Source organism: Copadichromis virginalis, linkage group LG10 (assembly GCF_057382275.1).
Source record: "Copadichromis virginalis isolate Kocher_CV1m ecotype Utaka linkage group LG10, C_Virginalis_male_GT1.1, whole genome shotgun sequence".
Classification (NCBI taxonomy): Eukaryota; Metazoa; Chordata; class Actinopteri; order Cichliformes; family Cichlidae; genus Copadichromis; species Copadichromis virginalis.
The window spans coordinates 10,805,327-10,829,373 of record NC_140627.1 but is presented as its reverse complement, the minus strand read 5'-3'; the positions used below and the strand labels follow the sequence as shown (position 1 = coordinate 10,829,373).

Below are 24,047 nucleotides of genomic sequence, written 5' to 3'. Positions count from 1 at the left end.
GGTAAAAATATGCTTAAGCAGCTTCCCCAAAGCTCTGTTTTGAATATTGTATCTCAGTACTGAAGATTAAAACACACTGCCACACTTAACGGATCGATATAGTGCTGTGTGATGAGCTAGCTGCAAACAAAAACATTTCTTTTTACTGTGAGGCAGATAGATTTTAAAATGATTTATAATGAAGCCCACACATTAGATATGGAAGCACTGCAGCATTGCAGAAAAAAGTGGTGATGATGTGTAATGGGGTGCTTAATTGCATACCTCTTCAGACCACAAAGTTGTCTGAAAAAAAAAACCCAAAACAACTTCTACTACATTACAGATTACAGCAGAGAGGAGTTTGTTTTTTTAAGTGCTGCTGCTTCACTATAAGTGCACTCTGAAAACACTTAACCTAACCTAACATCGGTTTGATTTTCCACATTTGCCTGCTCTGTTTGGGTTCACGGTGGGACAAGAATCACTGAACAGAGCACCCTGGGCAGGTCACCAGTTTTATTGCATTGAAACTGTGTGGATCCCTAAACAGATCAGAGCTGGGTGGCTAGACAGTGCTGCCCTAAATACTGCAGCACAGTTATCAGAGGTTTTGGCTTCCAGAGTGAATCATGACAGTTTATTTTTTACTGGTGGGAACTGTTTCAGTTTAGTCAGGATACAAAATCTTTTCTTTCCTCCTGAAATCTACTTTTTAATTTGTATTTACATTTTAGATTTTGGTTTACCTTTTAATTACAGTATGATGACCTTGTGCAGTACAGTACTTATAAACATTGTAAAACAGTTAAACATTCTAGGAACCAGTGTGATTAAAAGTACCCTTTTGAACTGTAGTTGCACTCTGCTCGTGTTTATCACTGGTGGGTTGCACAACAATTTCAATAACATGGACTGCGTTGGTTTAAAAAACGTAGCTCTCCTGAGGGAAGAGTTGGCGGGAACAGCACTCAGCACATGGGATGTAGCCACAGTTGCACTGCTCATTTGCACTGACCTACTTCAGGATCTTTTAAAGCACAAGTTACTTAAGAACTTTTGGGCCTTCTCTATAGTATTGTGTAATTTTACAAGGTGCTGTATTTCTGAACTGACCAGCATACAGCTGAGACACAGGACTGTTTCTCAATTTTATTATCCAAATCTACTAGATTTCAGTCAATACTATCCTTAATAGTTTTATTATATACAGGTATTGATTTTGTTTGAAAAGCAAGCCAGATCATTACTGTGAAAGACACTGTAAATCACATCAATCCAGGTATGGAAGTTGTTATTATTTAGCCAGATAACAGATAGAAATTTGCTGTTATTGATAGCAGTGGCAATAGCTAGTGATACAAATTCACAGTACTCTCATACATGAGTCTGCCATAGGACTACAAACTAAAAGCCCTGTGTGGCCACAGCGAAGAGCAGACTACTGCAATTTGGCTCATGGCTTTTACTAATCCTGACAAAGCTATTATTTGTCTGCTTCTGTGATTTGAACTGCAGGCGCATCTCCTTTATTTAGTTTTCAATTTCCAAGAATTAGTACAGAGCGTTATAAAGAGAAACTGGGTCAAAATGTGTGTATGTGAGGGAATTTGAGAGAGCAAGGAAGAGGGGGAAGAGAGAACATCATATTGAAGAAGTCACTTCTGATCACTTCAGCTTCATTCTTCATTAGAGAAACAATAGAAAGACAGATTAAAAAGCTTTATTCAAACTAGCATGATCAGGCAGAACATTTAAGCCAAATAAGCAACATCAAAATCTGACAATTGACTAGACTTGAAAACAAAGCAAGACCATTCTCACCCATACTGTCTTTGATTCATTAAATGGGATGGAACTGGCTAACATTTGATGCGACTCTCAAAGCATACTGTACAATCTGACTGGCAAATAAGTGAGAAGGAGAAAAGTAAAAAAAAAAACTGAGCTGTGTACGCATGAGAATTACTCACGTTTACAATACTGAGCACAAGCACCTCCTGTGCCATTCAGTCACAGTGAATACAGAAAATATCAAAAAAGTCTACTGTAGAAAAAACAAAGTACAAAGCACTTCATTTTACAGTAAATGCATGTTTTTTTTTGTTGCTTTTTTTTGTTTGTTTCTTTGTTTTTAACTGAAAACCTGCTCTGAAACCAAAAGGCTGAGCCCCACCCAACAAGAAATTCAAGGTATTGTATCATGGGTGTCAGTGTAATTTGTAATACTAGTGGAATGCCATTATTTCATTCATCAACAGTCATGTTTATTTTTTACAATGCAGAAGGCACACAAAGAGCTCATCGTATGTGCAATTCAAAAAAAAATCATTTTAAACACTGTTCGAATTGGTTCAGGCATGAATTAAACATATAAAACGTTCTTCACAGCGAGAAATCGTTTATTACGTGACATCGTTAGCCTGACAGACAGCCAGAAAGATGTGTTTATGTCTGGGAAGCCTGGTGCAAAAGAGAGGAAGAGAGGTTCAATTTCACTGACTCTAAATGTGAAGACTGATACTTCCTGAAATCTTCTACCTTCACTGCATTACTGAAGGGAGTGCTCCGATCACATTTAGATTCAGATTCAAAGTGCTGGCATCTGCTTAATGCTTTTCACGCTCCACGTATGGGTTCAGCAGATTTCTGAACTTGCAGAGTCTGCACTTTAATGCTGTGAGCATAATTAACACTGCGCTCTTCTTCTCATAATCCAATACTTTTACCACATACAGTTACATTTGATCAATTAGCACCCTAATAAGTGGTATTAATAAGCTCCTTGTTTCTGAGTCATGAAAGTCCTGGGCTTATTCGTAGTGCAACAGCGCTACTTTTGAGGTCAAGAGAAGTATTCTAGTTTTATTATTTATATATTAATATGTACACCATCAAAACAACATTACGTACACTAAACTACAAATATGCAACAAAAAATGCCCTCAAATAAGCTCACAAAAGCAGCATTAAAAGTTACTACCAAAAAATATATAAAAACAATAATATTCCTAAATTGCCATGCCTGTACCTGATATCCCTTTGTACCCTGGCAAAGATAAATACATTTGGATATACTTGCTCTATATTATTCCTTTGTTTTCATATTAAATTAATCAATTTGCACTTTGTGCAATGAGTGAACACAGTTATTATTTGAACTGTGAACTTTTAAGGAAATGAGCCCGAAGAGATGATAGCTTGTAATAAGCAAATCTTCTCACAGACAGTTAAACTGACATTTGATATTTGATTGTGTTTTTTCAAAATACGGTTCATTGTGTCTGAGAGTTGTACATGTCCCCCACTCTGGCCTCACCCCACTCTGTGATTACCTCAGTTAAAAAAAAAAAAAAAAAGAGGTGTAAGCGCACCCCTCCTCCAGACCCCTTGCTTAGTACAACGTAATGAGACAAGCTCAAACTACAGTGTGAAAATGAAAATTGTTCAATATTTGTGTAGTTCAATATTTTTGTGTAGCTCATACACGTCAGATAAAAAACGTAAATCTGTTGTTAGTTAACTTTTGTAATCTTGTTATCGTCCCTATACGACTAATCTATCTACAATCAAATGAAAAGAGAAACAATGTATCACCTATAATGTGATTGTTTTTTTTTTTAGTTTTCTTATCTTTCATTCTTTTTCATCACTTTGACACATTCATAACTTCTCTAGTACAACAAATACTGTTTAAAAAATTTAAAATTGAATAAAATCTTTTTTTTGCTCTTTTTCTTAGAAACTTACTACAGCTGTTTTCACACTTGCACTGTGGGCCTAAACTTTCCTCAGCATTAACCAGCAGAGCTCTACGTGAGAAAGCAAATGTCATTTTGGACATTTAACAGTCTTTACCCTGACAGCTCTTTAGTAAAAACACCATGTAACATCTGAATGCACCCATTTGAGACTAGAGCAGGTAATTGCCCAGTGAATTCACAGCAAGTGTGCTTTCTGCACACTCCGCCAAGGCAGCACTCTCGTCTATCTGGTAATGAGAAAGCATCTGACACCGACTGTTCCCCTTTTGCGTGCTACATGTGAAAAGGGCAATTGTAGACAATGTCCTTCAGTAATTCTCTCAATATTTTCTGAAGCACATGTGTGAAAACAGCTCAACTAAAAGCATATGAATCTTACTAACCAGCAAGACCCATAATAGAGTAGAAACGTTTTATTAAAAACCGAAAAAGAAACAAGACAAAAAGGCTGAATCAGTGACATAACCAGCTGCAGTTATGTTATATCAGTATTATGGAAGAAGTATATTCACCCTGATTCACTTGTATATTTAGGTTTAGGCATATTTTGAACTCTTGCTTATATGAAATGCTGCCTGACTTGAACTTAAGAATATTGCAAAGTACTGAAGGTTTCTACAACTACAACACTCAGCTTAAACTCTGGAGAAAAAAGGCAAAATTGTCTATTTAAAAGTTTCAGAACATCATGAAGGGAATGATTTATGACATGAGGTCTGCTCAGTAATGTCCACATATCCTGCCAGAAACTATTTCAAATTGTTGTCTGAATACTTAGTTGTAGAATCATGCAGATTCATGCTTAAAAGATTAACAAAGCTGGAAGGCTGAGGTGGTTAGTGGCCAATGGAGGAAGCAGAGAGAAAGAACAGCTGGAGCAGAGGGACTAGCAGATGTTTTTTTTGTTTCTGTTTTTTTTTTTTTTTTTACATCTTCTTTGTGAGTCACAGGGAAGATTTTTTAGCCAAAGACTCCCATGAAGAGATGATTATATCATGGCAGTTCTCTTCTGGGCCCCTGCTGAGAGAAAGAACATAGAATTAGCCAACACAGGAAGTAAGTCTTAATATAAACTTACAGAAAGTCCTCACTCATGCAACAGTGGATCGTGACTGGTTACTGCCACCATCATTGACATGTCAATAGACGTTAGGGACTTTTAAATTGAAAGATAAGTCACTAAATCAATCATAATCAGGATTGTTTTTTAAATTTGTTTAAAAAAAAAATCAATCTACAAATTTAAAAATACAAAAAAATTTGTTTGACTAACATACATGACTAAAATAAAATATCAAAGTCATTAACTGAAATAAGGGAAGCAGAAGGTGTGACTAAAGCATGCACAAGCAAGCATCACAATGTGCTATTTGGTATTTTGGTATGCCAATATTAAACTGTCTAATGTTTTTTTGACGTGGGGGGAAAAGAATAGGGCATAATTCATTTGCGACATTTAAAACGTCACCTAACAGAGTTTATATGTGGAGATCTGAGTTTATATAGTCACTGCTCTCAGGTATGCTGAGAATCCACTCAGGGCAATTCATTCTTTAATCCTTTTTTTATGTCTGTGCCATCACTTTTGCCCTGAATCTCTACCAAGCTAGCCAGATGTGCGCAACACAGATCTGACAAGCAGCCAATTTTATTCTAATCTCAGCTCTTGTTATAAGCTGATACATGGTTTTCTCACTTCAGAGACCAGCCAATTTAGATTTTAATGCTCACAGTAGCAGTGAATTAGAGGGGAGTGTTGTTTTTTTGTGGGCTAGTGTAACCTGTTCTATTTAATCAGGAAAATATCTTGGGAAATGATTTCAGCAAAAAAAAAAAAGGAAGAATCAGAAAAAAAAATTGTATAAAATCCAAATTTTTAGAGCCAAACGAAGAACGAACACCAAATAGAAAGAGATAGAAAATGTCTACACAATTATAGTGGCTCTACAGATGTAGTTAGCAACCAGCATACCTCCAGTTGTAGAATGGACTTCCTTTCATTTTGAGTACTTAAGAATAGAAAAAAAGAGACAAATTCAGTGGTAATGCAGACACTCGAACTCACGCTCACAATACATCCACATCATACATGGGTGTTTGTCTCTTTCCCTCCATATGCCCCCGTACAACATGCATATTTATGCTGATCATTCAGCGGATCACTCGATTCAGTTTACTCTGCAGGTCCAGCTGTACAAACAGAAACAACATCTGGATCATTTTTTTAGCATCCATGCATTGTTGATAGTCTACAGTGTGCCAGAACACTGCTAGAGACTCAAGAGGCATCTCGCTTGTCCTTGAAGACAACCCTCCCACGTCTGATCTTCTTTGTAGTACTCCCCCTCTTGCACCTACCAGTTATGCTATTATTCTGTGCTATGCATCTGCAGTACATGACCTACATGCTACATAAGACATCAAAAAGTGACAATTTTTTGTGGGGTGGACTTGTTTGGCCTAATTATGCAATAGCAGCACTGATGATTTGCTCTAGAAACACATGCTTGATGAAAAAACTAAACTAAACTAAATAAATTGAGCTGTCCTCTTACTTGTAACTTATTTCCAATAATTTTGAAAATAGGTGCATTATTATTCATTACAATATACATTTCACTTGATTAATGTCAATGAAATTACTTATAGTCATTATCAAATTCATCCATTCTAAAAACTTTAGCCCCACTTTTATTTTCAACTCATATCAGATTTCAGACTGCAGAGAAAACTAGCCCATCAGACCCATGACACAGACCCAAGGTAAATAATAGAAAGCGCTTTGATTTTTCAGTCAGTCGTGTCATCCTGAATGCATTTCAAAGTACAAGCGAGGAGTCACTGCAGTGGAAGAAGTACTAAGATCCTTTGCCCAAGTAAAAGTACCAGTCCTACACTTTTAAACAGCCTGAATTAACATTCAAAATCCTTCATAAATATTATTATTAAACACACTGAAAAATGACACATTATTACATATTACAGTACGTCATTTGATTTATATACAGTTCAATAGTTTAAACTAAGCCAGAGGTTGGCCTCCTTCAGGGGATCCCGAGACTTGGTAAAATCTTCACTTCAGGATTAACCTCAAACTTGCAATATTTACTTCTGAAATGTTGTCGAGTATAAGTACAGTATTTCTGATTTATACTTGAATGCAGGTTGAAGGAAACTTCAACTCAAGTGTTTTCACGCTTGTATGCTTTTCATACAAGTTTCACACAAGACAGATACAAACTTTATAAGATTTATATATATCTTTTCCATATGGGCAATTTCAACGTTTTTAAGCTTTTTACCAAACCCATCCGATATTTCTACATACCTCCAGTGTTGATGCTCTGGAATCTGTGGTCTCACTTGGCCCTATGCTCCTGGGTATGCTGGAAACAAAATACCCAGCTCCTTTGGGAATTATGGGCTGTCTCACGACCACTTTGCCCTTCCTGGTCTCTGCGAGGAACAAGCTGTACCAGTAGGCATCGCTGGAGATCAGCGTGGAATCTGCGATAGTGGAGCTTCTCTGGCTGATCACGCTGTTCCTGCTGATCACGCTATTTCTATTGGCTGGAGGGATCTTGATGGCCTTTGGCTTTGGTTTTTGACACTTGAGCACAATAATAACTAAGATGGTTATCAGTAGCAGAAAGGACACGGCTCCTAAACCGATCACTAAATAGAGGTTTAGGTCAGTGAACATGTCATAGTCTAGTGGAAGCTCTGTAGTCTCTGAAAAGGCCATTGCATGTTCCACTGTTGATATCTTGATGGTGACAGTAGCAGAAAGAGAAGGTTGACCATTGTCTTTAGCAACAATTACCAGCCTCTGTTGTCTTGGATCTCTGTAACTAAACATCCTTGTTGTCCGGATCTCACCGTTGTACTGATCCAGGCTAAAGAGGGTTGAATCGCTGATCTGAAGTAGCTGATATGTGACTCTGGCGTTCTGCTCAGAGTCTGCATCAATGGCGATCACTTTGGCCACCAAATGTCCCTTATCAGTCGACCTCGGTATCACCTCCTCTACAACAGAGCCCTGTGCGCGCCAAGGTGACACTATGAGAGGGGTGTTGTCATTTTGATCCAGAATAATAATATGCACGGTACAATTGGTGCTCAGCGGGGGAACACCAGAGTCTCTTGCCTCAATGTGGAAAAGAAAGTCCCTTTCTCTCTCATAATCAAAGGTCTTCAGGGCATAAAGATCACCATTCTCAGGATTGATGGAAAACAACATCGACATAGAAGTGTTAACGATTTCTTTCTCCATTATGAAATAAACCAAGTACTGGTTCTCATTCAGATCTGGGTCAAATGCGCTCAGAGATGTCAATAATGCCCCCGGTGGATTGTTCTCCATGACATGGATTGTGTAGAACGACTGGGAGAATGTAGGTGCATTGTCATTGATATCCAGTATCTCCAAAGTGATGGTTTCATTTTCCGATAAGGGTGGCACACCTTTGTCTGTCACTCTCAGTATGATGTCATATTTGCTTATTACCTCTCTGTCCAGTGGTTTTGACACTAGCATTTCAAAGTAACCCTCAGAGGACTTGCTTAAGAGAAACGGTAACGTTTCTTGCCTATTTAGAGAGAGCTCCACTTCTCCGTTGGCTCCAGAGTCCCTGTCGCTCACACTGACCACTGCAATCAGCGTCCCTACAGAGACATCCTCAGTCAGCGAACTTTTCAGAGACTTGATAGTCACTTCAGGGTAATTATCATTGAGATCTGTCACAAACACTGTGACTTTACAGTGTCCGGACAGAGGGTTCGTCCCTCTGTCCTGTGCCTGTATGTGCATCTCAAAACTCTGACTCTCTTCATAATCGATCACCCCCTTCACCTTGATCTCACCTGAATTTGGATCAAGTGAGAATAGCTCTTGTGTCTTCTCCGATGTGTACAGTGTGTGTGAGTATACCAACTGGGCGTTTGTGCCTTCGTCTAAGTCTGTTGCATTTAAGGTCATGACCACCGTTCCTGCTGCCGAGTTCTCCGAGACATTGACTGCATATACCGGCTGACTGAATATGGGGGCGTTGTCGTTGATATCCAGGACGTTAATAATGATGCTGGCTGTGCCGGAGCGAGGAGGCACACCTCCATCCACAGCGGTTAGAATTAAATCGTGAACAGCATGCTCCTCACGGTCCAAATTACCACTAAGCACTAAATCGACATATTTGGAGCCATCGCTGCCGGTCTGGATGTCGATGTTGAAGTATTTGCTTTCACTGAGATAGTAGGTCTTGATTGAATTCGCCCCCACATCCGCATCCACGGCGTTTGTCAGTGAGAATCTCTCACCGGGAAGGGTTGCCTCCGAAATGTCTAAGTGCATTGTCTTTCTGCGAAACACCGGCGCGTTGTCATTTATGTCCATAATTTCCAGCTCGATGTTAAAAATGCGAACCGGGCTTGAAAGTATGACATCCATTTTCAGAAAACACGAGATTGTTTTAGTCATGCATATGCTTTCCCGGTCTATCTTCTCGCGGATAACCAGCTCCCCCGTATCTTTGTTGATGTCGAGGTAATTTTTACTGTGAATGACATCGAGTTTTGCTTTGCGCTCCTCCAAACTGCGAATATCCAGACCCAAATCTGTGGCCAGATTAGCAACAAAGGAACCCTCTTCCATTTCCTCCGGAATAGAGTACCGAGTGATGGAGAGCGCAAATCCCCACATTGCAAAGAACGAAAAAACACCCACCACTAACCGTGTCCGTAAAGATGCAGGGATAAGCGCCATCGTGTTTTGGTATATATCTTATTATTATTTTAAAGGAATTAATGAAACAAATCCGTTCTTACGCTCAAGTTGTCTTGATGTAGGGGAGCGCCGGTGTCATTCTTGCCTCCACGACTTGTAGCTGTAGCTGCAGCAGGCCATTTACAGCACAGTGCCGCTGGAGGAGGAGAGGGGGGGCTCTCACAGCCCTGCTCTGCAGGGGCGTATGCAACGTCTGAGCAGGGCTTGAGCAGACTGGCGAGGTCTCCTCAGTGAAATTAAAGGGTGCCCATATGGAACCCTTCTTTCTTTCTTTGTGTTTTTTAAAGAATATTTTTGGCATTTTGTGCAACAGCTTGCATCATGTGTTGTCTAATAGAGCATAGAGCAAAAAAAATAAATAATTGATTGATTAAAAATTAAAAAAAAGAAAAGAAATGGATGGCTGGCTGACAGATGGCTGACTGGATTAAAAAACAAAAAAACAAAGAAAAAACAGCAACAACAGCAATAATAACTAGTTCTGGTTAATGTATTTTTTAAAATTAATATTTGATAATTAACTCATTCTTTGCATAATAGCAGCGTCTTTGATTAAGAGCATATCATAGGCTTTAGAAAAATCATAAATTTGGTGAGCATGTGTTTGCTCATCTCTGGTCCTCTGATGTTATGAAAGTCCATTCATTCAGTCACTTCCACTTTTCAGGGTCGCAGGAGCCTATTCCAGCTGTGATAGGGCAAGAGGCGGGGTACACCAGTCTGTCACAGGGCTAACACACAAAGACAGACAACCATTCACACTCAGGAATTGAACTCAGGACCTTCTTGCTGTGCAGCAACAGTGCTAACCACCGTGACACCGTGCTGCCTGTTATGAAAGTCAAACAATATAATCAATTGAGTCAGAAGAGTTAACAGAATCATATCCCTTTATGTCTCATTTTTAAAATCATGTTCATTTCATCACCGTCGTCGCTCTGTGATGCCTTTCTGTGTGGAGTTAGCATGTTGTCCCCATGTTTGCGTGGGTTCTGTCAGGGACTGGCAGTTACTGGGGTTAGGTTAACTGGTGATTCTAAAATTTGGCATCAATGTGAGTGTGAATGTTGTTGCTCTCTTTCTCTGTGTTTGCCCTGTGTCAGACTGGTGACCTGTCCAGTATATCGGTGTACCCCGGTGTACTCCATCTTTCACCCTATGACAGCTGGAATAGACTCCAGGCCCCCTCTGAAGTGGAGAAGCAGAAGAAAAGGAATGGATGTCAGAAACGGACGCCATGGAGGTGTTGCCAAATTTATCTGCTGTAGCTCTCACTGTTACTTGACAAAGAAATGAAGGAGATGCTTTTTATGACCCTCAAAGGTGCTCAGCGGTAAACATGATACAGTGCAACCTAAGGCACCCACACGAAGAAGAAAAATGTACCAAAGTGCCCAAATGGATAGAGTATGTATGAAATGTAATGTTTTTTGTAAGTACCCAAACAACAACAAGAAAACACAATAAAGTGACTTTGAATGAAGAATGGGGCTTCAATTGGGGTGAGCTGAGGAAAAGTGGATACTGCAGTTCAGGACAGCGCCTCATTCATTTGAATGAAAGTTGCTTATCAGTGCATATACCAAAGGTCCTCCATGAGGTACTTACATCTGCTTCCACATTTTAGGCCCGTGAGCATGCACATTAGTTCTCATTTAGGACATGTGCAACCAAGACCCTCATTTGCTGAACTGATTGACTTTCTGTTGGCTCCCAGCACACATGAAAGGCCTCTGATAAGATAATCATGCAGCTGTTACAGACTCTCCAGAGCCAAATTAAATGAATTAAACAGCTTGAAAAAAACAAACAAACAATAATTTCGGATGCTCTGAAAAAAAAAGTATCCATCATCTTACAAGAGTTCTTTTTCCAATGTATGTGTAAGGGACAAACGATCTTCGGATCAGTGTGCATCATGTGCATTGTTCGTGTTCTGCTTTTGATTCTATTTTCAGGTTTTCTTAGTTTTAGATATGATTACTTTTTTAATCATTAAATATAGTTACTGTTTCACTTTTCCTGCCCTATTGTGTTCTATGTGTCTGTGGTTTAATCTCAGTTTCGGTGTTAGGTGTGCCCTCATTTTGTTACATCCTGTTTTATTTGGGCAGCTTCAGTCGCTTGTGTTTGTTCCCAGCTTGGTTTCTTGTCTTCTTGGATTAGTTTCAGCAGTATCTCATTACCCTGGTGTTTCGCATATCCTCTCCTCCTGTGTCTGTTTTCAGTTTGCTTTAGTTCATTGTCCCTTTGCATTCTTTTCCAGGCTGTTCTCTGAAGACAGCCCTCTGCTGTCGCCCCAAGGTTTTGTGGACTTTGTTTTTGGCTGCCACTTGGAGTGAAAAAAGCTAATCACTTAATAAATCATTTGGATCCACGAAACATTCAAACATGACAGAGTATCCTTCTGACCACTTAATGCATGCATTTCCAGTGAAACTGCTCCCTAGAGGCCCATGCAAACTTTTTCAGTTTGCTTGAGCAACTGAAAAATGCAACTTGCATTTGCAACAAGAAAGATTTTTAAAGGGTTATTCTGTTATTAATGGCCAAAAAGAGTCAAGCTCTTAAAAAATATGCTAAATGGAGGTAATGATTCAGTCAAAGGTTAAAGTTCCAAAAGCAAGGGGAAAAACAGAAGATTGTTTGCAATAAGGACAAAGAGTCCAACTTGAAAATCCAGGCATATAAAAAAAATATATATATAAAAGCTTTAATCATTTTAAATGGTCACATTTTGTTTCATGTATATTTTAAAACCATCTAAAAGTGTTATTTTAAACTGGAGATGCAGTCTTTTTTCTTCTTCTTCTTTTTTACTAACTTTACTGATGAGATGTCAGTGAAGACAACCCGTCACCCTTTAGTTTAGCTTCTTTTTTTTTTTTTTTTACCTCCATGTCTTCATGCAGCCTGAGTCTCTTCTACTAATCCTGTGATGCAAAGTTTCCTTTTCCTTTTGAGCTAAGCTACTGCAAAGAAGCTTCAGTCTCCCCCTTTAATACAGCCTATGCAGCATACAGTGCTTCTCATTATTTCTCCTAGCTGTCATATTTTTACTTGTCAGCTTTTTCTGCAAGCTTAAACCATTTTGTGTTGACATGGCAGATGACAAGATGAGGGTGATGCTTAATCTCTCTCTTTTCCTTTGGCTCCATCCAGTGACAACACAGAAAATTACAGAAAACACCGTACATGCAAAGCACACACCATGTTGTCTTTAATGCATTTGAAAGAATTGCTCAAACACTTTGCTCCTGTGCCATATATGTAAACACTGTTATGTTTTTATTACTATCATGAATTCTTTCAATCTTTCCATGAGTTGACTTTGAGTCTGTGCAGAAAGTAAAATATAGTTCATTACATACCTTCTGTTGTTGGCTGTTTTCCTCAACTTATAACCGCGATTGCCAGGGCAGCAGCTTCACATAGCCCACTGTTTTTGCCTTTTAATTAATTTTAATTAATTATGACACGTTAACTCATTTTAACCTTTTACTCAAGAGGAGGAAGAGATCAAGCTCCTCACCAAGCGTAACAAGAAGCACCACATACGCCATCTGAGCCTTAATTAGGAACAGAGATTTACTGAATCAGTTTGTTTCAGCTTGTTTAATCATTTGCTAGAAAGATTACAACTACAGGACTGTGCAAAAGTCTTGAACCAACCCTAATTTGAAAAGTGCCCCCCCTCACACCCCATCCTCCCATCCACATTAAATGTATTATTTAATTATGTATATATCCATGATAACTGGATACTTTTTTCATTTCATTTTGCGTTTTCAGCAGTCCTTGTACCTAAGCATTTTTTGTTTGTTTGTTAAACACTATCTATGAATCATTCAAACATAACAAAAGCATCCTCCTCAACCGATTAACCAGTGTTGTGTCTACATATAACAGACAACAAGCAAAGAACCAATTTGTTCACATTTCTTGCAAGTGGCAAGCTTAAAAATTAAATTTATTTATATGTATGTATGTATGTATGTATGTATGTATGTACATGTATGTATGTATGTATGTATGTATGTATGTATGTATGTACTCACTCATCAATATGTAAGGAGGCCAGGTACAACAGTAGCCATCTGTAAACCATGACAGAGGTTCTGTCATGCTTTGATGATGTGTTTCATTCAGTGGTCTTGCAGAACTTGTGAAAACTGACAAAATATGAAGGGAGAAAAGAACCATTAAATAATGACCTGCTGTGCAAATACTATCTGACTATCTGAAACATCTGATTGGCAACAGGTTAATTTTCAGTAATCTCAAACAGTGTGAAATCACCTTGACAGAGGACAGAACAAGAGACTACCCACGTCCAAAAAAGAGCTTTGAATGTCCTTCAAGAAGACTGGAGGACCAGTCCTGAAGACTACTTAGAAAAATTACAACAGAGCTTGTTTAAGAAATTTCTGGCTATGTTTTTTTTTTTTTTTTTTTTGGCTAAAAAAAAGGAAGTCATAACAAATATTAACTTTCCAACTCAGAGTGGTAAAACATCTGTTTTTGCCTTATATACTGGATTTCTGTTTTCAGATGTATCTCTCTGTTTTCAGGATCTTGCCTTGTTCTGGTTTCTCCTGGCAAAGTTTTCAAATATATACTTTTAAAACATTTGGAAAAAGAAACAAAAACAATGAGGCATAAACTTCTCAGAATATAACACAATTCAGGTTTTAATTTTTTAAAATAATGGAAATAGTAGTAAAACTTTCAAATGAAAGGAGATGTGCTTCAGGGAACATAAATTAAAAATTTCATTTGAGTCTGTTTTACATAATTGAATTAAAAAGCTGCACTATCAATGAATCAGTGCTGACTTCCAAAGATGTACATCTAACATAGATTGAACACTACACTGATCAATAATTATATAATATATTATATCAATATATTATTAGGCTTTATTATTAGGCTTTCATAAAAATGTATTTTAATTATTAAGGAAATTTTAAGAAAATTTCTTCATCTTTTGTTATTTTATATGTAACAGGAAATAACAGCCTTAACATGAATTTATTCCACTCCTAAACCCTTGCAAGGTTTTCTACCAACTGATAACTCAATCACTGATATATATATATATATATATATATATATATATATATATATATATATATATATATATATATATATATATATATATACACTGAACAAAAATATAAACGCAACACTTTTGTTTTTGCTCCCATTCCCCATGGGATGGACGTAGAGACCTAAAATTCATTCCAGATACACAATATAACCATCCCTCCCAAACAGTGGTCACAAATCAGTCCAAATGTGTGGTAGTGGGCACATCTGCTATATTGAGATAATCCATCCCACCTCACAGGTGTGCCACATCAGGATGCTGATCTGACATCATGAGTAGTGCACAGGTGTACCTCAGACTGCCCACAACAAAAGGCCACCCTGGAATGTGCAGTTTTGTCTCACAGCAAAATGCCACAGATGCCACAAGCAATGAGGGAGCGTGCAATTGGCATGCTGACAGCAGGAATGTCAACCAGATCTGTCGCCCGTGCATTGAATGTTCATTTCTCAACCATAAGCCGTCTCCACAGGCGTTTCAGAGAATATGGCAGCACATCCAACCGGCCTCACAACCGCAGACCTCGTGTAACCACACCAGCCCAGGACCTCCACATCCAGCAGGTTCACCTCCAAGATCGTCTGAGACCAGCCACCCAGACAGCTGCTGGAACAATTGGTTTGCACAACCAAACAATTTCTGCACAAACTGTCAGAAACCATCTCAGGGACGCTCAACTGCATGCCCGTCGTCCTCATCGGGGTCTTGACCTGACTCCAGCTTGTCACCGTAACAGACTTGTGTGGGCAAATGCTCACATTCGATGGCGTCTGGCACGTTGGAGAGGTGTGCGCTTCACGGATGAATCATGGTTCACATTGTTCAGGGCAGATGGCAGCTGAGAATGTCCCAGTTCTTGCATGGCCAGCATACTCACCGGACATGTCACCCATTGAGCATGTTCGGGATGTGCTTGACCTGCGTATACGACAGCGTGTACCAGTTCCCACGAATATCCAACAACCTCGCACAGCCATTGAAGTGGAGTGGACCAACATTCCACAGGCCACAATTGACAATCTGATAGACTCCATGCGACGATGTGTTGCACTGCATGAGGCAAATGGTGGTCACACCAGATACTGACCGGTTCTGGGTCCCCAGACCCCCAATAGCGCAAAAAACTGCACATTCCAGGGTGGCCTTTTGTTGTGGGCAGTCTGAGGTACACCTGTGCACTACTCATGATGTCAGATCAGCATCCTGATGTGGCACACCTGTGAGGTGGGATGGATTATCTCAATATAGCAGATGTGCCCACTACCACACATTTGGACTGATTTGTGACCACTGTTTGGGAGGGATGGTTATATTGTGTATCTGGAATGAATTTTAGGTCTCTACGTCCATCCCATGGGGAATGGGAGCAAAAACAAAAGTGTTGCATTTATATTTTTGTTCAGTGTATATAACCCCTACAACCGTGCAGGGCTCTGTCCTTCCATGATGGTTCCTTGTCTCCCTCCTCTTTCTTGGGTTTCTGCTGCCTGAGGTATTCACTGAGCACTCGGTCAGTTGGGGCCATCTTCCCAATGTATTCTTGGATGTTCGTTGTCTCATCCTGGACTGTGGTGCTGACACTCACCAGTCCCCGGCCCCCTTCCTTCCGCTTAGCGTACAGCCTCAGGGTGCTGGACTTGGGGTGAAACCCTCCATGCATGGTAAGGAGCTTTCTTGTCTTTATGTCAGTGGCTTCTATCTCCTCCTTTGGCCAGCCTATTACCCCAGCAGGGTACCTGATCACGGGCAGGGCAGGGCGTACGTGTTGATGGCCCGGATCTTGCAAGTCCTGACTCCTCAGGACTTGCCTGACCCTCTGCAAGTACCTCTTCATGGTTCCCATATATATATATATATATATATATATATATATATATATATATATATATATATATATATATATACTACTTGCGTAGTAGCATTCCAACAACGCCCTGTAAAACACCCAGCACGCCCCTGCGGGCGGTTTATCCTTCAAGCTCGGGTCCTCTACCAGAGGCCTGGGAGCTTGAGGGTCCTGCGCAGTATCTTAGCTTAGTGCAATATATATATATATATATATATATATATATATATATATATATATATATATATATATATATATATATATATTGCACTTCCTATCAAACCACAAATTAGACATAACAACTAACTTACCAATTAAAAGAAACAGGAACGTATTTAATATTTATTATTATTAACGCATTTAAGACACACCAAAACACACCAGAGATGTATGAAGTAAACGCGCCCTCTGGTGGAGATTAGATGAAATCCCTGCACTTGGCTGGAGATGTGGGAGCTATGGATTGGTGGGGGGAATAGTCACTGGAGATAAATGAAAATAAAGCAGCACAGATTTGGCTGTGAATAGATTTTACACAGAGCAGAAGCTGGGCATATGCTGTCTGTCCCTGCTTAGAGCACATGGGACTGCTAAGCTCGGCTGTTTTTGGTTATGATACAGTCAAAGATAAATCTTGGCTTCGTTATCTGTCATTTCTGGCAGGATGTTGTTACGGGCATAATTGGACTTGTTTTCTAAATTCCTAATAGTCTCTGTATAACAGAGTAAAATTTTCTTTTTTTTCCAGGTTTTATCCTCATGACTTGATTTTCAGAGTCCAAAATGGCCCTTGGCACTCAGCTTGAAGCAGTTCACTGAGGCAGTCAGGCCCTAGCCCATGATTAACCCACTAGCCTGTAATAGCTCAGTTAAAGACAATGGATCCTGTGGATAATTCCCACAGTGCAGTTTAAAAGCCGTGTCTTTACTAAGGAAAGCTTCATGAAGAAGGTTAAAAGGCATTCAAAGCCATATGCCCAAACACATCATAGTTTTATCTTTAAAATATGACTGGATGCTTCACCTCTGGAACCAGTGGAGCCCAGCATTAGTGTCAGCAGCTGGCAAAGAACAACTGATTTAATGTGAAGATTAGATTTTTACTCATCGTTTTCTAAAAGCGTTTTAATGGAAGACCACATTGAAGTGGTGTCTTTTAATAGGTAGCAAAAAGAACATCTATTTGTTTCACTCTTACACCATAGTGCACTGATGTAAATGGATGGGATCTTATATAAGACTTTTGTACTCTATCTGAACACTCTAAGCGGTTTACCTCATTCACGCTAACATTTACACACATTCGTACCCCCACTGGGGCACTGGAGAGCAACTTGGGGTTAGTATCTTCCCCAAAGACATTCAGGATGCACACTGGAGCAGACGTGGTTCAAACCACCAACCTTCAGATTACTAGTTGACCTGCTCTACTACCTGAGCTACCCCATGTGCATAGTTATTCATGGTGAAAGTGACCATCACTTTTGAGTCACATTAACTTCCAAAGTTAACTTTGGTTCTTCACATAGCCATAAAAATGTAGCAGCTTTGTCGAAAGAGCCCCCCCCCCCCCCCCCCCCGAAAAAAAGAAAAAAAACCATAACAAAAACAAATGAAGTTTTTTGAGCTGGTCTCAAGTTTATTCATTTATTCTGTACATAGCATATATACAGAGTAATAATTCCTACTAAGAATAATTATGTAAACACTCATTAATATACAAGCCCAACCACTAATAATGAATACATCATGAATACATGCAACCCATAAGTGAATTATGTGCTCTTATGCTTTCCACTTACTGTCCAGGAGCTGTAAGTCTTTTGCCATAACCTTACAGGATCTGCATCACTTCACTGGCGTTATTGCCCTTCAAAATGTCACCAACAATTCACTGTGACGTGTTAGTGTGATGGTCGACTGCACGAGACAGAGGAAATATATTATAGCTGTGATGTTATTCCCTGTAACAAAATCCCTCAGTGTAAGATGTACAGCTTCAGTGCTTACACTCTTCAACTTAATCCTCTTTTTTATTTATATTTGACAGATTAATTGCTTTAATTAAAAAAAAAAAGATGTTACATTGCTTTTCTCGACTTCTCTTTCGGTACATTTCCATACTGTTTTGCATTGCCTGTGCATTATGGACAGTAAATGGATAAAGACATGCAGGATACTAGTCGCACAAACCTTTTATTGTCGTAGTAAAACAGTTGTAGTTTTATATTTTAGAAAATAAATCACACCTTAAAAGTACATTTGTTAAATGCTGGCTATTAATAGAAACCTATGAAAGGTACTGCTAGCACAGTTACAGTAGTTTATTCACAGCTTTGACACACAGAGAAGCTACGGAAACATGACCAGTACATTGACAACAAGTGTTTGGCATGTCCTCGCTGACGTTTTGGATTACTTAAATATAGAATTACTTATATGACTGCCATCTTTGTCAAAAGATTGTTCATAGTTTGAGATGAATTTCTTTTTCTTTCCAAAAGTGGAGAAGGTGTTGTATACGTCCAGTTCTCCTCTTGGTGCCAGCTTCAGAGTGCTGTATCCAGTTGTGGTGCCCGGAATGTACACGTTGTGCTGGTAGTCCGGTGTTTCAGGATGAGGCTGTGTGGACTTGTTAGTCCATGAATAGTTTGGAGCTGCTCCCTCTTGAAGAGGCATCTTGCAGTCTGTAAAAATATGCATGCATTAAAATTTGCTTTTGGAGATTATTTCTTCATATTTAAATACAGTCTTTTTGATTTGAATAAGGCGGTTTTAAAGGCATTTTCTTAATTTTTTTTGTGCAAATAACACTTCTTTCAGGGACTTATAATCCTCATGTTGATGCATTAAAATTCCCCCGGTTTAGGGGCCTGGTATTATCTCCCTTTTGGTTTTTAATGTCGCAGTAAATCCTCAGGCACAGAAATCCCAGCCACACCGCCACCCTCGTTTACATGAACAATAATGTGCCAAAATTGCACATCTACCACCCACCATTCATGTGGTTCCCCCAAGTCCAGTACTGTGGTGCCACAGAGCAGGAAAACCCATCAGAGTCAAATTTTGGTTGGCGTGAAAGCGTGCCCTCCATATTTGCTGAGCTATACCTGGAAAGATAAGAGAAATAACAGAAGTGTAAATTCAAGTGTGTGTGTGAGTGTTTGCCCAACTGAATCAGCTATGTACTCACCTCTTGTATGCCGAGTTGCGCTGGTTATTGGTCCACGTCCAGTCCTTGTTTGAATACTTGAGCTGCCAGTTTAAAACATAAAGAAACTTTGAATATCAGTGAGAACTTCAGGGAGAACACTGCTGTGTAGGTGTAGTCTTGTTGGCTGTCAGCGGTGGATAGGTTTGAAGTTAAGAGAAAGCCAACAGAAAGTCAGTTTAAAGCTTTAAACTTGTGACACATTTTTTTCTGTCTTACATATCTTTTGCGACTGTCAAACATAAAAGTAAGGCTTTGAAAAGTGATAAAGGAGTTACTGCTTAATCTGAGAATATGTGGCTAATGTGAGGTGCAGACACTAATGCTGCTGACTAGAGCACAAATGCGCCAGGAGTTGTGTTAACATCAAAAGATAGCTTCAAGTTGGTGATAAAAACGTGTATCTCTTTTATCCCTGCAGCACCTTTTATGCCCGTGTTACACACCTTGTCACACTGTGATCTTCCAAACAGCAGGGTAGCTTACTGCTACAAGGTACAGGGTTGAGGCTGTATTTTCTATTTCATTAGTTACTAGGTGTAGAGTCAACCTCATTTGTTTTATTCCAAAAAAAAGGGATGAATAAAATAAAGTAGTAAAGTATATAATATATGTATGTATGTATCTTTATATGTAAATGTATCTATATGTGTGTGTGTGTGTGTGTGTATGCGTGTACACAGCATACATAATAGCATCTAATCTGACTTTGGGATTTTACAGATTAGCATACATGTGTTTGGAAACCATCAGTAAAGTAAAGTAAATGATTTTGCTCCATCTTCTCCCAGCATATTAGATGTTTTATGGCAGTTATGCCTGTAGAAGGCCTATAAAATGCAGCATGGCAGGAAGAGGGCTGGGATGAGACATGACAGAGTGGATATAGTTTGTGATGCCTTAAAGTGGATAGTAAGACAGAGAAGGAAAAGCACTGTCTTAGTGTATTCATTCACTTCATTTCAGCACATTACCTCGTTTGGGGTTGCTGCTCTTTTGTTGGACAGCTCATTGTGGTCCAGCGCGCTCCATCCAGAAGTCAGGTAGTCTGTGCTCTTGGCATTATTCTGCTGAACTGACATTACCGGGCTGCACGGTTTTAGGAACATGAAGTCGCTTTTGGATGATTCCGGTGTCAGGCACATTTTGTAGCAATAGACCTGGGGGAGTGCGCCATTGCTGTTTACCTCTGACGCGCCCGTGGACATGCGGACATTTAAGTTGGACTTTTTGAACACCTCTGTGGTAGTGGATATTTCTGAACGAGAGCAGCAGCAGCAGCAGCTGATGGAGGGGAACTTGGACTCTTTGTTGGAAGGTCTGCCTTTCAGTCTCCTTACCGCAACGAGGACGATAATAGCCACTAGAAATGTGAAGGACACTGCGCCCAGAGACACGATTAAGTACAGTGTAAAGTTGGTGCTGTGATGTGGGCTTAGTGACAGGTCACCCAGATCGGGCGGGGAATCTGGCAGGCTGTCAACCACTGACAGAATGATGGAAACTGTGGCCGAGAGGGGTGGCTGACCATTGTCCTTCACCAGAATGACCAGTCTATGCCTCGTGGGGTCTTTCTCCACTAACTGGCGTATCGTCCTGATTTCGCCCGTGTAAAGAGCAATGCTGAACAAACTCAGGTCTGTTGCTTGGAGCATCTCATAGAAAAGCCTCGAGTTCTGACCCGCATCTGCGTCCTCCGCGCTGATTTTGGTAACGAGATAGCCGGCGTCAACTGATCTGGGCACAGTTTCGCTGGGCGCAGTGCCGTTTTGCGGAACATGTGAAACTATAACAGGTGCATTGTCGTTTTGGTCCAAAATGAAGATGTTCACTGTAACGTTGCTGCTCAGAGGCGGGAATCCCGCGTCTTGAGCTTGAACCGTGATCTGAAAGTTTTTGAGTTGCTCGTGATCAAAGGATCGCAGCGCGTAAATGTTACCGTTGTCTGAGTTTACGGACACATACGTGGACACGGGCATTCCGTGTATGTCACCTTCTAGGACTGAATATGACAAGTACGCATTTTGACCAGAATCGGGATCCAGTGCAGTCAGCGCACAAATAGACGCCCCCGGCGCGTTATTCTCTGTCAGATACACAGTGTACGAAGGCTGTTTAAAGTTCGGCGTGTTGTCGTTCACATCAGACACTTGCACTAAAATTGTTTTCCTGGTGAATAAAGGAGGGGAACCCATATCTCGGGCAGTGAGAGTGATGTTGTACTCCGCGACTGCCTCCCTATCCAAAAAATCGCAGGTAACCAAAGTGTAGTAATTCTTAAATGACGAGTGGAGCTGAAATGGGACGTGATGAGGAATCTCGCAGTCCACATTCCCGTTTTCACCTGAGTCTTTGTCCATCACGCTTATGACGGCTATTACCGTCCCGGGAGGAGCGTCCTCCTGCACAGGTGTGGATACAGATGTTAAGATCACCTCTGGGAGGTTGTCATTTTTATCCAAAACGCTGACCAGCACTTTACAGTGAACTGCTACGGCAGATGGGCCTTTATCTTTAGCCTGGACATAAATTTCATGCATCCTGGTCTTTTCATAATCTATCACTCCTTTGACTTTGATCTCCCCCGTTTCTGAATCCACGCTGAAAAGCTGGCGCACCTTGATGGGAGCGTGGCCACTGAATGAATAGCTGATATCAGCGTTGGAACCCTCGTCAAGATCGGAAGCGTTAAGTTTTATAACAACTGTACCTTTGGGCGCGTTTTCGGCCAGCCTCACTCTGTAAAACGACTGATCAAACACAGGCGCGTTATCGTTTGCGTCCAGAACGGTGATGTCAATTTGCACAGTGCCTGATCTCTCCGGTGCGCCTCCATCCACGGCCGTGAGCACCATCTGATGCGCACTCTGCTGCTCTCTGTCCAGCGGGTTTTGCAGAACTAGCTCTGCAAATTTACTGCCGTCACTGCGCGTCTGTATATCCAAGAAGAAGTGTTCGTTTACACTTAACAAGTAGGTGCGGAGGGAGTTGGATCCCACGTCTAAGTCTTGTGCGCTCTCAAGTGGGAAACGGGAACCTGGCGCAGATGACTCTGATATGTCCAGATTAAATTCGGTCCACGGGAAATTAGGGGAGTTGTCATTCACGTCCAAAATTTCTATCTCTACCCTGTAGAGTTCCAGTGGGTTTTCTATAACCACTTGCAAGTGAAAAGAGCAGGACAAACTCTGCTCGCACAGTTCTTCGCGATCAATTCTTTCATTGACGAACAAAACTCCATTTTCCAGATTTACCTCCACATACTGCTTCTTAGTGCCAGAGACTATCCGGAATCTGCGCGCGGAGAGCTTATCCAAATCCAAACCCAGGTCTTCTGCAATATTGCCAACAAAAGCTCCATGCTCTAGTTCCTCTGGGATCGAGTAACGTATCTGTCCCCAGACTGCATCCAATAAATACATGAACAATGCCAAATAGTAGACTACATGCCATTTCCCACTCAGTCTTTTCATCGCGCCCTGTATGTCCATCTGTAGGCAGAAGCAATTCGGCAACTCACAAGGACTATGTCTGTAGTGTACTCATAAAAGATGATTGAATCTGAACTGTCCAACATACAGCCGGGATAAAACTTGACACTGGCTGGACTGGAACAGCCACTGCCTGCCCGAGAGAAAAGAGAAGAGAAGAGAGAAAGGGACGCGCAAGGGCTACTCGCCTGCCTCAGATTACTGTGTCTGTGAGTGTGTGTGTTTATTATTGGCCCCACTGTTCCAATAGAGGAGAAACGACATCTGGTGGGATAATCTTTCGCCTACTAGCCTGATCAAATTTATGTCACAGTCTCTAGACTTTGACTGCAGGTCAAAAGTACAACATTCAATTTCTTATAACAGAGTATAAAAGTGAAATGAAATCGGACATAAGCACACCTTACTGCAGTGTAGTCACGCTAACCCACAAAACTGGCAAAAAGTTATAATTGTGCAATGTAATCAAACTACTTTCAGATTTTCAAAAAATGCCTTTACTATATCAAAATAAGGAAATAAAAAGAGAACAAAAATGATCCTGCTACAAATGACTGAGAAATTAATAACACGTGTAGAAACTCATAAACTTGTTATCTTATAAAAAAAAAATGGAACTGTGATAACGATTTATTAGAATAACATCGGTGTAAGAATCTCGTTTTAATCTTTGTCAGGTTAGAGGAAAATAAAAGGGAAAAACAATCAGTATATATTCATTTATGGCAAAACATCAATGAAGTTTCGAAAGGTTAATGTCATTCTGACTGCGAAGTCTGTAAGCTGTAAAAATGTTATGAATAAGCGCAAACCCCATCAAAGTACCCTGGCAGGCACTGTTACTGTTTAAAACATCTTTTTCCG

General features: G+C 40.2%; 2 protein-coding genes across 5 annotated transcripts; both read right to left on the bottom strand.

Moving 5' to 3' along the window:
- Positions 1 to 1,686: 1,686 nt before the first annotated feature.
- LOC146699854 (protocadherin alpha-C2-like) lies at positions 1,687 to 9,665 on the bottom strand. Of its 4 annotated transcripts, none has more exons than XM_085469775.1 (3): positions 7,072 to 9,665; positions 5,716 to 5,752; positions 1,687 to 4,763 (listed from the first exon to the last, which is right to left on the bottom strand). In XM_085469775.1, the coding sequence occupies exons 1-2, from the start codon at positions 9,502 to 9,504 to the stop codon at positions 5,741 to 5,743; spliced, it is 2,445 nt and encodes an 814-aa protein (XP_085325901.1). In that variant the 5' UTR covers positions 9,505 to 9,665; the 3' UTR covers positions 1,687 to 4,763; positions 5,716 to 5,740. The 4 variants fall into 4 exon arrangements, with proteins under 4 accessions (XP_085325901.1, XP_085325902.1, XP_085325898.1 ...); XM_085469776.1 differs by having other exon boundaries at positions 1,687 to 4,760; XM_085469772.1 differs by lacking the exon at positions 5,716 to 5,752.
- Positions 9,666 to 18,113: 8,448 nt separating this feature from the next.
- Positions 18,114 to 23,310, bottom strand: LOC146699853 (protocadherin-10-like). Its single transcript, XM_085469771.1, has 4 exons — positions 20,667 to 23,310; positions 19,675 to 19,736; positions 19,479 to 19,591; positions 18,114 to 19,168 (listed from the first exon to the last, which is right to left on the bottom strand). Exons 1-4 carry the CDS (start codon positions 23,181 to 23,183, stop codon positions 18,897 to 18,899), a joined length of 2,964 nt encoding a protein of 987 aa, XP_085325897.1. The 5' UTR covers positions 23,184 to 23,310; the 3' UTR covers positions 18,114 to 18,896.
- Between the last annotated feature and the right edge of the window lie 737 nt (positions 23,311 to 24,047).

What these genes read in the sequence shown, in the direction of transcription:
- LOC146699854 (XM_085469772.1), bottom strand. Translation starts at nt 9,504, where the DNA reads ATGGCGCTTATCCCTGCATCTTTACGGACACGGTTAGTGGTGGGTGTT. An exon ending in CCAGAGCATCAACACTGGAG is followed by an intron (nt 4,764 to 7,071) that starts GTATGTAGAAAT and finishes TCTTTCTCTCAG; the next exon opens with CAGGGGCCCAGAAGAGAACT.
- LOC146699853 (XM_085469771.1), bottom strand. Translation starts at nt 23,183, where the DNA reads ATGGACATACAGGGCGCGATGAAAAGACTGAGTGGGAAATGGCATGTA. An exon ending in GAGCAGCAACCCCAAACGAG is followed by an intron (nt 19,737 to 20,666) that starts GTAATGTGCTGA and finishes TTAAACTGGCAG; the next exon opens with CTCAAGTATTCAAACAAGGA. An exon ending in CGCAACTCGGCATACAAGAG is followed by an intron (nt 19,592 to 19,674) that starts GTGAGTACATAG and finishes TTATCTTTCCAG; the next exon opens with GTATAGCTCAGCAAATATGG.